At 40.2% G+C, this 15,738-nt stretch overlaps 1 protein-coding gene across 7 annotated transcripts in view; it reads right to left on the reverse strand.

Moving 5' to 3' along the window:
* The window catches only part of CEP162 (centrosomal protein 162), a 94,745-nt gene extending 93,335 nt beyond the window's left edge, over positions 1-1,410 (reverse strand). For 5 of the 7 annotated variants that reach the window (XR_009054321.1, XM_057739190.1, XM_057739187.1 and 2 more), the window contains exons 1-2: positions 1,226-1,410; positions 64-179 (exon numbers count right to left, since the gene is read on the reverse strand). Coding sequence is in view for 5 of the 7 variants with exons in the window: in XM_057739190.1 (XP_057595173.1) it covers positions 64-120 (57 nt within the window). In the remaining 2 variants the exon portion in view is untranslated. Of the gene's footprint in view, positions 1-63; positions 180-738; positions 889-1,225 lie in introns of all 7 variants that reach the window. The other 2 variants (XM_057739185.1, XM_057739189.1) reach the window with 2 other exon arrangements.
* Positions 1,411-15,738: the final 14,328 nt, after the last annotated feature.

Genomic DNA, 15,738 nt, shown 5'->3' on the forward strand with positions numbered 1-15,738 from the left:
TCTTAGAAGAATGTGTTTCTCATGAGACAATTTACAATATAGCTTTTAAAAATAAAAACTTACCTCTTTCATGAACTGTTCAAACTCTTCATCCAGCTCTTTTTTGGAATAGTGGGCCATTAGCAATAATTTTCCCTTCCCAAAGTAAATATTCCAAAGTAGTTACAACATTGGAAACACTAAATGGCAAGAGATTAATAAATATCCTTTAAGGAAATCCATTTCACTTCACAAAAAGTCATACTTGAACTTCAGACATTTCTCTTATGTGTCAGCATATACACACAATTACTGACCAGTAAATTGGACAAGAGATTCCTAATTCATTAATAAAACTGATTTGGAAAAACAGCTTTCACAGTTTGACTTAGAGTTCAGAACTACATTTTCATTATAAACATCCAATTGTTAAAAAGTGGCCTAGGCAGTATATCTTAAATCTATGCACCTTAGTGTGTGTGTGTGTTTTACTTAACATCCCTTAAACAAACCGGGGCTTCTCAAGGAACCTTTTAAAAAGTAAAAACTAGCAAATTCAAAAGACTGTTTCCCTTTTGCAAAGCACAGGGCAGTTTGTGCTATCTTATCATTCAGCTAGTTATGTATCAATCCATATTAAAAGTTCTGTAAAACAGACTGTTTCCTGATAAGGGGGTTACTTCCAGATACAAATTTCTGGATTAATTTCCTAAGACTCAGAATCTACCCAAAATCAAGTTAATGGAGTATACAAATTACGTTTTTTTTGGAGGGAGGGAAGGTCGACAAAAACTATGCAATGGTGACTTGCAACGCTCAACTCTTCCCCAGTCTCCCTGAAGAATCCAACTCCGGATCTGCGCCAACTTCTGGTCTGTAACTCCTTGAAGCAGCTCCGACCCCAGCTTCCTTTTGTAGAGGCGGGAGGTGGGGAGACCCGAATAAAGACTTTACCCAAACTGCACAGTAACACCTCCTCCCCCTCATGTGCGTTTCTGTTCAGTTCAGGGTGGGGGCGGTTAAGGTCTTGGCCCCATATTCTGGGTCAAAGGCGGATTCCACCCAAAGGGCCCCCGGCCCCAAGGAAGCGCGGGTTCCGGAGTCGGCGGGAAGACAAAGACGCGCTCGCAGCGGAGCCGGGGCGGAGGAGAGGACTAACCCGAGACTACACCCCTGAGGACCGGGTCGGAGCACAATCTCGACCCTGCTGAACCGAGCGGGAAGCCAGGAGCCGCGCCTCACCTACCTTCGCTTCTGAATTCCGCGCTTTCCCGGAAGGTCTAAGGAGGCCCACCAGTTGCCAGGGTAACTGACTTGTGCCGCCGGGCTCCGGGGTCACATGACCCAAGCTGGTCACGTGGCTCGCGGGCGCCGCGGGACCGCGGTTAGCGTCTTTTCGGCTCCATGAGCGCAGTCTGGAGTGGTCGCGGCTCGGCGGGACGATCTGGTGGCTGGGAACTACCGCTGCTGCGCGGGTGCAGACTCCGCGGCCTTCTCTGGGCTCCTTGGGGTAGCGGATGGACGACAGGGTCGCAAGCGCCGGAACAGGCGTGGTGGGTGTGGCGGGTCCGCCCGTGGCTTCCTGGGAAATGTAGTTTATCTCTCCTGGTGCTTGTATTTCCGCATTTTTCATCCCTTCTCATTTCTTCTTAACCTTCCCCTCCCGTGTCGTTTCAGCTTTCTGCTTTCCAAGCGGAAGCCTTGAAAAAGTTTAACTTATTGGGTGATATCCTTCACGTGCAAAGCCCTGCGTGGACGTTGTGAGAGAAACTCTAACCTTTGATGAAGAGCTCTGTTGTCAGGATAGGGACTCTGTTCCACCATCTAGTGGACAAGAAATTGAAAATACACAGACACCCCAAGTACTACCCGTATCAGAATATCTCTGTGGTTTCCCACTACCCCTCCTTTTCCCTCATTCTATAGTGGCATCTTACAATTACTATCTTGGAGTTTTATTTTTGCTATTTCTTCTTCTAAAAAAAATAAGAACACGATGCACGTTGGAATGTCAGAGAACAGCATTTAGGATACGAAACGTAAAATGACAGTAGTTGAAAGCATTGCTGCTGGCAGACGTAGTTAAGGACCTCATCATGTCTGACCTGAACTTTTCTTTCAACAAGTGTTTATTGCAATACAAATGTGTATATGCCAGGAATTATGCCCTATGATAAAGATTTGAATAATAATAGAGATTTTAAAAGCTACTCTTTTACTGAGCACTTAAGTTGCTAGGAGCTGCGCATGCGTTATTTCACTTAATCATTACAATCTGCAAGTCAATTCAATTACGTTTATATTTTCGTTTCTAACACGTGCTAAATGGGCGAAGACAGTCATAATCCCTTCCCTAGTAGAGTCTTTGGTCTAGTGAAGCAGATAAACAAGTGATTGGACAATTGCAATTCTATATGACCAGTGCTATTGTAGAAGTATGATGTGGTTGGAAGACGTTAGAAGCCATCCCAACGTCTGAGAAGATGAAAGCTTCTTTCTCACTGAAAATGGCCGGTCTCCTCTTTATCAACCCTTGCTGCCTTCTGCTTATCCTTTAGGTGGTTTAGGTTTCAACTTGGCTTTCATTGAAGACATTAGAAGCCATCCCAACGTCTGAGAAGATGGAGAAAGCTTCTTTCTCACTGAAAATGGCCCGTCTTCTCTTTATCAACCCTTGCTGCCTTCTGCTCATCCTTTAGGTGGTTTAAGTTTCAACTTGGCTTTCATTTCCTCTAGGAAGCTTTCTCCACTCATCCCTACTAGGAAGCGTTTTGCAAATTAGGCCTCCTTCACAGTAATTCACACAAATGTATTAGCCTCAGATCTTCTTGGACTCATGTTTTACTCTAGCCACAGCTGCTGGGACCACTTCCATTCAGGCGCTCACTAGCTGCATGCAGGTGTAAGTCCTCTGTGTGCCCGCCTGGAGCCTGCAGCGTAGACCTCTTGCTTTCTGATCTGTGGGGCTTCTCTGATCCTTGAGGGAACCCATTCAGCACTCAACACTTGCAATTTGGAAGTGTGGGGGACTTAATCTCTATAGTTCCAAGCTTAATCAGTGGGGGTTGGAACTGATGAACAAATGATTCACCTAATTGACCCTGGACAGTGTTGATACTTACTTTGTAAGACTAATCAGAATGTCCTCTGTGATCCAGAACCAGTTGTTCATAACAGCAACCAACCTTATCACACATTCTTGTATTGGCTTTTCGTCCTTCTCTACATCATTCTCCTTGTTCACGGCTAATGCTACTTGGTAACGCATTCTTGAATAAATTACTTTCACGCAAAGCTCTGTCTCATGTTCTGCTTTCAGGCAAACATTGAGAAGGATAGATAGATCAGGATCAGCCCTGGAAAATGAACCATTAGGATGGGATTTAGGAACTGGGTAACTCAACAGTTAGATGGCAATGAAGATTCCACTGCTAATGGAAAATGGGGTAGTGGTAACCATTGGAACACAGCTTTATGATTCTCATATGAGATTTGTTGGGCAGAGGTACAGGTGGAAAATGAAGGGTTCATGCATATACTTACTGTTATAGTTGAATGGTATGGTGGCTGGTAATTATAAGGATAGCTGGGTTTTTATTGATTTCTTTGAATTATTTGAAGTAAAGAAAATGACTGGCTTAGGTCAGCCAAAATCAATTCAAGGCATATTGTAAATGCCAAGGGCCTCTATCAGCATTTGAGGAGATCACCATTTTCTGCACCATAGGTGCAAAGGAGAATGAAGGCACAGCCTCTTTGGGTGTTCTGAGTTAGGGCCCTGGTTGAAAACAGTGAAATCATGAAACTGGGAATATAGACATTTGGGTAGATGAGCGGGAATCTTGAATTCTTGGATTTCCCTGAACTCTCCACACTGGCAGGAACAGACCCATTCACTTTGCTAAAGGAGAGCATCCTGCTGTTGCCTGGAGAGCCTGCCAAGACTTAGAGACCCTCATATGAGGAGGCAACTCACAAGATGACACTTGTCCTCTTCAGAATCCAGCCCCACTACCACTCACTGTCTCCATGCTGGTGACTCAGGTCAGGTCTCAGACATCTGAGCACAGAAATATAATCCTTGCTCTGGAAGGAAGTGGTTTACAGAAAGTGCAAAACCCATGTTATATATACTAAAAGGAACCAGGGGAACACATGTAGGAGTAGATCTTGAGAGTATTGAACTGGTAGGGAGAATAAAATAAGGCTGCATATGGATTTATTGACATGGGAGCACTCACTCATGCCTTGGGGTTCAACAGGCTAGTGAGAACTCCTGGCACTGGCACTTGTCTGCTGCTGGGATATAGCAGTATAAAACTATTGAAGGCAAGATGGTTGTAATTACTGAAACGGGCAGAAGTCTGTTGTAGCAATCAGGTTGCTTTGACCTGCAGGAATCTATGCCAATAGCTAATAAATCATAGTGTTTTGAGGGATGAGATAAATGGACAACTGATTGGGTGATTACTTGGGGTGTGTGTGTGTGTGTGTGTGTGTGTGTGTGTAACAAAGAGATCTAGTGAGTGGAATACTAACATTAGCTATCACAATGGAAAATCTAGATCCTTCAACCCAATTTCTGGATTTATTTCATTTCAACAGACCCAGACACCAAGTGTTCGAAGGGAGGGTGAGTGCTCTTGAGGAAGACTCTGTAATGTTGTAAGAATAGTTATAAACATCCTCCCTATCCTTCCACAAAGGGCCTTATGGCCATTCACCAGGGCCACCAAAGAACAAAGTAAAAGAGTGCCATAGAACTTGACTATCACCTGATCACTTTGGGCTCCTCATTCGAGTAATTTGGCTCCTCATTCCTGGATCATCAAGTGAAACAGAACATGTCAGTATATTTGCAAGACTAACCTACCATTATTACACAAAGAGCCTGGGTCTCTGCTGTATGATGGCGGCAGGGAGGAGTATCCAATGGCTTGACTGATGCATCTCCTGCTGTTTTGTGCCAGGTAATAATGGTGAATTAGCATTTACAGCACCTATGCCCTGATGAAGGCAAAGCAAATCAACCTAGAGGAAGAAGGTCTGGACCACTCTACTGGGCAAGCAACCCCAGATCAGCTGAGATGCCGGCCATGGGTGAGAGGAATTTAGAATCGCTAGTGGAGAAAAGAGTTGATGACTGTCAATAAGGCTTTGGGACCAGCTGTGGCAGCAGGCACTGTAGGTAGTTCACAAACCCTCTTGCAGAAGTTGCGGCTGGCTAGCATTTTGCAAGAGACTCTGTGACAGATTGGAGTTAATGGAGAGAGAAAGTGGATCTGAGTAGTGCAAAGTTTCCAGTGCATCAGCCACACTGTGCACCGCTTAATATCCTCTTGGCCCCACATTCACTGTTTCGACAACCAATTCTCATAGACTTTGACCAGCTTCCTGCAGGTGCCTCACCTCTGGCCAAGGTGTGAGCCTCTCGCTTCCTTCCCTGGACATTTTCTGGCAAGATGTGCAGGTGTGGAATGCCCATTCAACTGCCACACATGTGCAACCTGAAAGTGGCTATGTGGTGTGTGGTAGAGTCCAAAGGCTACTAAACCCATGGGGGATGGAAGCCCATGGAAAAATCCTTCTCTCTCTCTCTCCCTCTGTTATTGCTGTTGTTTGTTTGTTTTTTGGCTGTGCCATGCAGCTTGCAGGATTAATTTCCTAGCCAGGGATTGAACCCTGGCCCCCTGCAGTGGAAGGGCAGAGTCCTAACCACTAGACATCCAGGGAATTCCCTCTTCTCCTATTTATTTCATGGATTTCATTGCAGCCTCTTAAAAGGCCTATGGGATCCAGCATAGGTTGGCCATAGTCATTTTATTTATTTATTTATTGGCTACGTTGGGTCTTTGTTGCTATGCATGGGCTTTCTGTAGTTGTGAAGAGGGGGCTACTCTTCATTGCAGCGCATGTGCTTCTTATTGTGGTGGCTTCTTTTGTTGCGGAGCATGGGCTCTAGGCAAGCAGACTTTAGTAGTTGTGGCATGTGGGCTCAGTAGTTGTGGCTCAAGGGCTCTATAGTGCAGGCTCAGTAGTTGTGGCACACGGGCTTAGTTGCTCTGTGGCATGTGGGATCTTCCCGGACCAGGGATCGAACCCATGTCCCCTACATTGGCAGGCGGATTCTTAACCACTGCACCACCAGGGAAGCCCAGTCGTTTTGATAATGCATCCTTATTTCAGCTCTTCCTTCTTTGCTGTTTTTACTCCCCTATTCATTATTCCTGCTCTCTGGGGTCATATTCCCAGATAAATTACCTGTGTGGAAGCCTTTTCAGGAGGAATTCAGGTCGAGACAGTAATCTTATTAACTAAGTTGAAGTAATAAATAAATCCAAATAATTCAGGTCCTGATATGCAATTATACTGCCTTATTCATATATATAGAGATTTAGGAAGAGTGATGATTTTGTAAATTAAAATAATTATTTCAACTTTATCCAAACTTTATTCCATTTCCACTTGAGAGCTAGTAGTCACAGTAGTAAGTTGTTATACCATTAAAGTGTTCTTTATACTATGTAAAACACACACATACATTCAGAGATTTATAGACTGTGGGTAAGAGGGCTTTCTTATGCTTTGAAGCGGTATGAAATTGTCTAACACTCTTTCTATATTATTGAATAATTGATACCATTACATTCTCAAGGTAAATATGAAAAGAAGGGAAAGGATCTTCACTAACAAGCTAAATGAATTTGTGGCATTATTTCTGTTGGTATTTGTAATGTCAGTTTACATTTTCACCATCAGAGGTCATGAAAGAACAATGTTGAACAGAAAATTTGAGCTTCGTTGAAAAACACTTAAGTTTGAAATCTGAACTGTAACATTCTTAGGAGGCTTTTTACAAAGGAAAAACCACAATCTACTTAATGTCATTTGTAAAGGAAGGAAAATAATTGTTAACAATAAAATTATCCAATAGGTTACAAAAACATGAGGCTCTTATTTGCCTTTGGTGGTCTCAGTTTTCTGTTTAAGAATAAAATTTTAAATGCAAAATGTTGATGAGTACTTGTCTTGGGAATATATAATATTTAATTTCAGCTGGGTTCACGGGGTCTATAACTGACAAAAATTATCCCACTTATTTAAAAAAAGAAGGAAAATAAATAGAATTAAAACTTAGAAGTGTTTAGGAATACATTTCTTAGTGCACAGAGCATCTACTCCATAAAGCATAGTAAAGTGTGTCTCAAATTTTCATCTGAGAAGCTGTAATGCAAAATGTATCAAATATCTTACTGATAATAAATTTTATTTTAAATATCTACTATTGATATGTATTTTGTCTGTCATAGGTAGCATGCGTTGATTTAAAAACTTTTTTTTTTTTTGGCCATGCTGCACGGCATGTGGGATCTTAGTCACCCCACCAGGGATCAAACCTGCACCCCCTGCATTGGAAGCACAGAGTCTTAACCACTGGACCACCAGGGAAGTCCCTAAAACCTTTGCTCCAGCTAAATTGTTAGAAATGCAAAAAAATAAGTTAAAATAATTTTCTTTGGCGTTATAAAACATACAAGTCATCAGTTGTCATTGCCCTTTTTGGGGAGTAATAATAATGAAAAACCTCCTTGAAAATGATTGTTAATATTTTTGCATGAGCATAGTTTTATATGTTTTCACAAATTCTGTGGCATATGAACTCAGTGAATCACAAAAAGACAAATACTGTGTGAATCCACTTCTATGAGGTATCTAAAGTAGACAAATTCACACAGACAGGATGTAAAATGGTGGGTCTGTGGATTATTTAATGGGTATGGGATTTCAGTTTTGAGAGATTTGGAAAGAGTTCTGAAGGTTGTACAACAATATTCATGTACTTAACACTACTGAACTCTACACTTAAAATGGTTAAGATGGTAAATATCATGTTATGTGTATTTTACCACTATTTAAAAAATGGGGGTTAAAAAATACTGTGGTACATGAGCTGACATTGCACAATCAAAATCCTGGTTGAGAGAAACTATATTTTACTTATACAAGAAATTTAGGTTAAAATGTGACACCATCCATCTCAAATTCCTCAGTAATCCAGCAAATACAACAACAGAATCTACACCATAGTGTCGTGAGGAATTAATGAGTTAAAACATGTAAAAATTTTCATCAGTGACTGCACGTCATAATGCTCAGTGCACATTAGCTATCGTGTTGGTTTTTGTGAATCACATCAGATGGTGTATGTGGTCAACAATGATTTGATACCTATTATTATCACCATTATTATTTGTTCTGTTTTTCCAATCTACTGTATAAAAGACATTTTTCAGTTGTCTCTTCGAGCCCCAGGGGCATCACAACTATCAAAAAATCTTAAAAGTAATAAAAACACAAGTCTGTGGCTAAAAGAGGAATTTATTTTTGTGGATTGTTTAAACAGCCAAAACTTGGTCTTCACTAATGTCCATTAGTCTTCACTAATGTTCCTTCCCTCATTTCTGTCCTCTTTTTTGAGTCAGTTCTATCTTACTGGGGTTTGATCTCTGACCTTCCAGTGGCTCTCAGTTTCTGGAAGCCTCCATACTGCTTCTATCCGAAATCATTCTCTTTATGTACAGTGACCGTGACAGCGTGGGGTCGGAGGAGGCAAGTTGGACTGGAACTTAAGAAATCTTCACCACAGATTTTATTATTTTAATTCATGCTCCTTTCTTGATAATAATAATTACTTTAAAGTAATTCTTTGGGTTTTTAAAAAAATTTCTTTTTAGATTTTTTGATGCTCACATTTGCTTGATTCACTATTAAACTTAGGGTCCATCAATTTTAACATGAAAATAGATTCTGCTGCTTGTGTGGATACTGATGTGTTCTGGTAGTTGAGAAATATTTTATTCTATTATTTTGCTTGTTTTGGTTACGTAATCAATCTTAAGAGGAAAACTATAAATTAATGTTTGCTATGAAATGGGAAAAAGTTTTGATTTTTTTCTTGAAGTCCTTCTTTGAAGAACTCCTTTTATCCAGAAAGTCAAAGCACACGTACCACTTTCTAGTCACCATATAAATCTCACTGTTGGAAAACAAGGTTTCTGTGAAAGAGAAAAAATATAAAAAAAGACTGTTTCTACAATTCCACCAAACCTTTCACCAATGCTTCTAACAAGTTCCAAAATGAATTTCATCTCCATCGCCTCCCTTGTTTGTTCTCTGCAGGAGCTTTTATGAGCAATGAACTGGTTCTCATGGTGAAAGTCAAAGGAAGACAAATCCTGAATAATCCACCACCTGCGTTATTCCACTTTCGATAATCAAGGATATTGAGAGTAGCATTAGTTCTATAACACCACTGCCATATTAAAGGAATGCATTTAACTTTGGGAAAATTGCACAAAGAGGAAAAGACCATCCAATGCAGCTTTATTGCATGCTCACCCCCAAGCCTTCAGTGACCTTCCGATACTTCAAGTTGGAACTGATCGTTCTTTGCTTATATTTCTAGTAGAAAATTTATTTATGTTTTAAAATATTTATTTACTTAATTACATATTGAATAGTTGCTCTTTCTCCTTTCTCCTACCAGATTATAAACTCATTGATGGTGGCTGTTGTGTTAGGAATTTTTGTATCATACCAATGTTTTGCACAAATAGATGTTCAGCAGGTAGTTGTTGGAACTATTGACTTTATTATCTCTTGGTTCCATTCTATTATCTAATGGTTTAAGTTAAAACTTAGAACTTTTCTAAAATGATTGTCATTCGCAGGGAGATAATGCTGCCCCTGGCTTCTAGCCCACTCCTGTGTATTAGATAGAGAGATTGTCCTTTGGCCTGTATAGGCAAGCACGTTATTTCTAGGTAGGAGTAATTACAATGACACTATAAATGTAGTGATCCATTATTACTTTCTCTAATTTCAGAGATAGCAATTAAAACCAAATGTCCGGCTGCAGCACAATGAAGGATGTGGGAACTGTAGAGTCTCTTCTATCAGCTCAGCCGTTGCTCAGGGTCATCCCACATGTTCTGTACCCTCCCAGGGTCTAGTAAATGCATGAATAAATTGCTTCTTTTCATCTAGATAAATATCACATCAATGGGAACATTCTTTCATTTTGAGTCAATCCTGAAATGCTTGTAATAAATAGAAAGTCTTGACTAATTGCTTACAGCTCCTTAATAGGGTTTCTCAGAGTCCTTAGAATGAGGATGACCATTGGTGATGACCTTTGGGATAAGGTACCTGGTTCCAATGTCATTGAGACGTCTGAAGAAGCTTTGCTTTTTTACCACATTCTTCTTATAAATCAATGTAATAAGGTAAAGTAACTTTCTTCAGCAGTTTTATTTCCTTTCTCTTATAAAAGTAAACACATTTAGGCTGTTCACCTCCTCTGAAAAGCTATTTTCTGATACACAGGCAAAGATGCAGCATTTATGCTCCCCTTCCTTTTTCCCTATGGGAAGAGCACAGTTAATGCTCTGCTTTTCTTTAAAAAAAAAAAAAAAAAAAAAAAAAAAAAAAAAAAAAAAGGAGAGTAAAACTCACAAGATTATGACCATTTCAAGGTTGTTTCTGATTTCTTGATACTATTTTAAAAGGAGATACATTTGAGTTCATCTTAGTTGAAACTGAGATTTTTTATTTCAAAATATGTAACATGGACACCGAAAGAAAGAAAGAAGAAATAAAGTCACATATTAACAAAAGCATACTTTTGGTGTGAATCTAAGAAGAGGCCATAAGGCTGATGTGGGAAGGCCTCTCATGAGAGTCCCAGTTATGATTTTAACTGTGGAGGTAGACACTCTATAGACCTTGGAAATGTCAACATCACAAATATACTTTTTTTTTAAATTAATTAATTTATTTTATTGGCTGTGTTGGGTCTTCATTGCTACACACGGGCTTTCTCTAGTTGTGGCAGGTGGGGGCTACTCTTCATTGTGGTGCATGGGCTTCTCATTGCGGTGGCCTCTCTTGTTGCAGAGCATGGGCACGTGGGCTTCAGTAGTTGCAGCACATGGGCTCAATAGTTGTGGCTCACAAGCTCTAGAACGCAGGCTCAATAGTTGTGGCACACGGGCTTCGTTGCTCCGTGGCATGTGGGATCTTCCTGGGGCAGGGATCGAACCGTGTCCTCTGCATTGGCAGGTGGATTCTTACCCACTGCGCCACCTAGGAAGTCCCCACAAATATACTTTGTTTGAACCCAAACATCTGGAAATGTGGCAGACAAATGGCCAAGATGTCTACTGTCATGGAGGATGAAGCTGGACGGTCTGAGGACGCCCAGCCCTACTCAGCAGAGCCAAAGCCCGGTGAATCACAGGGGTGGGGAGGCAGGGCTGGAAGGGTGAGCAGGAAATGGCGTGAAAACCAATTTGGGGCAGGCTACTGAGAAGGTAGCATTTGACATTAGAAGCAAATTATATATTTTTGGCTCAGATCAACAGTCGTTTAAATTCTGGATAGCACAAGAGGAACACACTGCTAAGCTGGATTTGTTTTACATTTTCAGTTCTGGCCACTCTTCGAGAACACAGGCTGTTTTCTTTTCCATTTCTTTTTAAATTTTGAAAAGTTCTCTAATCTTTAAAGACTGAAATCTCAGGATAGGATAGTATTTCAAATATCAAATTTAGAATTTGTAATTTGAATTTTGTTAAATACATACACATATAACTTCATAGAAAAAAAATGCATAGGCCATACATGAAAGTTGTCTGGGCTGGGGGCATATTTGATTAATTTTCTAGGTACTTTATTGTATTTTTCTAATTATCTGTATTGGAAGTGTAGTCTTTTTTTTTTTTAAGTTTGAAAAAAGAGGGAAAGTACAAAGTAAAATATGAAACATGCAAGTATGCATTACTCTTGTTTACATTTTGTAAATGTTTTGATTGAGATTTTGGGGGAAGAAATAAATTATCAGAGATAAAATTAAAGTTGTTTAATTTCTGTTTAAGAATACAGTTTTAATTATAAAAAAACAATCAAGGCTTTAATTTTCTGAGAAGTTATTGTAAACATGCTTGCATTTCCCGTGTTTATGCCTCTTCCACGGGCAGTTCCTAGTGTGAGAGTTTTATATTTTTAAAAAAATCCACAGAAGACTGAACAATCAGTAAACTTTTAAGGGTATTTATAGTTTAAATGAAAATAAAGTAAGTTATTGCATGTTTGTAATAAAGATCTCATGCTGTGGAAGGGGTCCAAAGTAATAATGCTCTAATAACAAAATAAATAAATGTTAAACTAGGACCGACAGATATGTGAATTGAGACTTGTCACAAACTTCCTCCTACCACTGTTGTTTCTTCATCTAGGTCACGGTGAATCTAAACATTGCCTTTTAAAGCTGAAAACTCACATATTACTTGATTTCTTGGTATACTGGACCAAAGGTGGGGTCCCAGGGTGAAGAAGAGAATGTAATGAGATAGAAGCAGAGAAAGGACAAATGATACATGTTAATAGTTTCATAACAGTACTGCTCACACCTACGCTGGCCCAATATATTATGACAGAACCCAAGCAAGGTCATTTGGAATAAAAAGGTTCTCAAAAACCATGGTCAAGAAATTCTATCAAAATAAATTTCAGAGGACTGCTGGAGTGCCAAAGCTTCCTGAGAACATTGATGAAAGCAATAAGCTGTGAAATGAAAAAATAAGTTTACATATGTGTGAAAACAATATCTCACCAAGTCTCACAACACGAGAATAATGACATTTCCCCCTGAATTTATGTACACCTATTCCTCACACAATTTTCCCATTCCAACTGCAGTATCTCTTCTTTTTCCAGTTAGCTATTTAGGTTAATTTCCTTTTAGCAAAGGAAAATGGTGCATGTTGGTGGAATAATTACCATGTTTTTTGACCACTATCTCTCAAATGCCTGAAGAACAATAGTTCTCTGTGCCTCCAAGAGGCATCCAGCTGATAACTGACAGTGGTGTTTGTTGAAGACTCATGTTACTTTTAGGCCAGCATCTAAGTGGAGGCCAAGTAGAATATCTCCTTCCTAAAACAAATGAACATTATTCACAAGTGCTTTCTGTTACCTTTCAGATAATATTAATAATATAAAGAATATGTTATCTTCTAGTTATAGTATTGATCAAAAAATTAATACTTAGGATGAAGTTTATTGCCTTTAGAAATTTAATAGCTATACTATGTGCTGAGATTTATCAAATTTTATATTGTTATCCTGACATATTGTGCGACATTATAGAGTTTAAAGAATTTTATCTCATTTGCAATCTGAAATTTAGGTAGAGAAAATCGGTTCTTTACTGTCTTCATAACACAGGGAAGACAATATAAATTTTAGTGTGATGAGTACTACACAACAGGATTTGATTACTTTTGAAATTGCTTTAACTTTTATCTAGGGAATAATGGAAAACTTTTCACAATTTCTATACTACCCAGATTATAACTAGTTTAGGCAATAAAACAATTGCACGTAAGCTTTGGTACAGCTGTAACCTGGGTGTTATGCCAAAGACCACACCGTAATGAATGTCAGAACTGAGAACTGAGTTGACAGGTGCTGACTATGAGGCTGATGGGCAGTGTTCACGCCAGGAATGCCTTCCAGCTTGCAATTGTCTTGTAAAGTTCTGGGAACTGTCAGTTTCTGGGCAAGAGGAAGATGGTGCCTCTGCTATTGGCAGTCAAGGCCAGCATCTTCTAGAGATCACCCATAGATTCCAAAACATTCTCCCCAGGGAGCCACAAAAATTGTTCAACAAACTTTACTGAGAACATATTTTGTCCCAGGCACGATGCCTGGCTCTGAAGGCACGGACATAAAGACATAGTCCCTGCCAAGAGGAACTCACTGTTGAGATGGGACATTGAATTGTAAAATGATATAATAATTGACAACACCCTGTGAGAAGTGCTCCAATTAAGTGAGATGACCAGAAAGAAAAGGAGCGCCAGCTCTGCGTGAAGGCACCAGCCAGTGCTTCACGGAAGAGGGGACATCAGACCAGGGGTAGGTGGGTGCTCTCTTATTGGAAAACAGAGAAGCACCTTTTCAAATATTGAGAGTGGCATTTTTAAAGAGGCAAAAGGAACATGTCTCCTTTGGAGAATGTTGCGTAACCCGGGTAGCTGAATCGACAGACTGTACTTCTGTTGATTTTTTGTTGTCTAGCATCTGATCCCACTTTTTATGGCCAGCCTCTCCCTATGACACTGAAAAATCTGCCTCTTGTTTTTGCAGCCTTTCCCACCTCCCCCTTTCTTGGCAAGGAACAGATAGCTAACTTAGGCTCTGCCAGTTGGATGGAGCAAGAGAAGCAGAAAAACACATTGCATGGAGAAGCCTTCTGGTGTTAACAGCATCATTGAGGTTCCAGTTTCCAGAGGCGGTGGCTGTGGGGCTGTGGGTGCCACACCCAGTGTCCAGAGAGAGCAGCAGTAGTGATTCAAAGCACAGGAACATGTTGTGTGGTGGCAATAGTGGTGGTCTCTACGCTCTTAGTTGTGTAGTCTGCTTTAGGTGTGGTTTTTCTGCGTAGCCTCCCTTTCTTTCTGACTTTTCTGAGTCTGGTTCTTCAACACTTCCAAAATTTTTGTGAGCTCCCTATCATAAATTCCTTTCCTGTTTTATCAGCCACAATTCTTGCAACTAAAGGATCCTGTTTAGGTTAATAGTGCTCGTATTTCAGTTGGGAAGGTTAGGGTAGAGTGTGAAGGGTCTCATATGTCATGCCAAATATTTTTTTTCACATTGAAGACTTTAAAATAGGGAATGTTATGATCATAGTTGTATTTTATAAAGATAGCTCTGTTGTCTATGTTGAGATCGGTAGGAAGGATGGAGACAAGGAGACCAGGTGGAAGACTATTGTGATGGTCATGTGAGAGATAATAAGGGCTTTAAAAGAAAGGGGCAATGAGGAAGAGACAGGGAAAGAGGATTTGAGAGCTTTTCTGGAAGCTAAATGTATTGGTTTCCCGACTTGTGAAGGCCGGTAGAGGGAGAAATTGATGACGGCTTTGAGGTTTCTAACTTGGATGAACGGATGGATACACAGGTGCCAGGGCCATTTACTAGGTGAGCAAAGGGGCTTGGATATATGTTGAATTATGGAATGTAAGGTGCACTTGGAGATATCCAGTTGGCAGGCACATATGCAGAACTGAATTTGAACAGAGAAGTGAGGGATGGAAAGATACGGATGACTTTTAGGTGTTTGAATTTGATGAAGCACCTTTGAGAGTTATAGGTAAGGAAATAGCTGCTCAAGAAAATATCCTCAGGAATATCAACAGCAACCACTCTCAAAGCTACTTAGAAACTTCTTGCATCCTTTACCTGTTGTTTGTTGTATAACCTGTGGAAGGATAATCAAACTCAATTTTAATTGGAAAAAGAGAGGTACTATGGTTTAGGTTTGTAATTTACGCGTTTAAAGCAGCAGAATATTTTTTTCAAATAACATATTGCATGGAACCCCAATTTATAAAACATTTGAAAATAGAGGGGCTCTGGCTGAAATAGGCATAGAGGCTGAAGTCCCACCTATTGGGTCTCCTCCACAATTCCCAAGATGAGCTGCGAAGTACCTCCTCAGAATCCCAAGACCCCAGGTGTACTAGACATCTGTACATAGACATATATGCATCTGTAACCATAGGTCCACAGCTTCGCCTCAAAGTGTCTCCCGGTTCCTTACTTGTGCTCACTCACGGGTTTGCCTTGTTTCTCTTTTGCCTCCTTAGTTCCTGTTGTCTCGGTAGCTGCTTGCAGAGCCATGTGAGGAAC

This window comes from Hippopotamus amphibius, chromosome 6, assembly GCF_030028045.1.
Source record: "Hippopotamus amphibius kiboko isolate mHipAmp2 chromosome 6, mHipAmp2.hap2, whole genome shotgun sequence".
Taxonomy (NCBI): Eukaryota; Metazoa; Chordata; class Mammalia; order Artiodactyla; family Hippopotamidae; genus Hippopotamus; species Hippopotamus amphibius.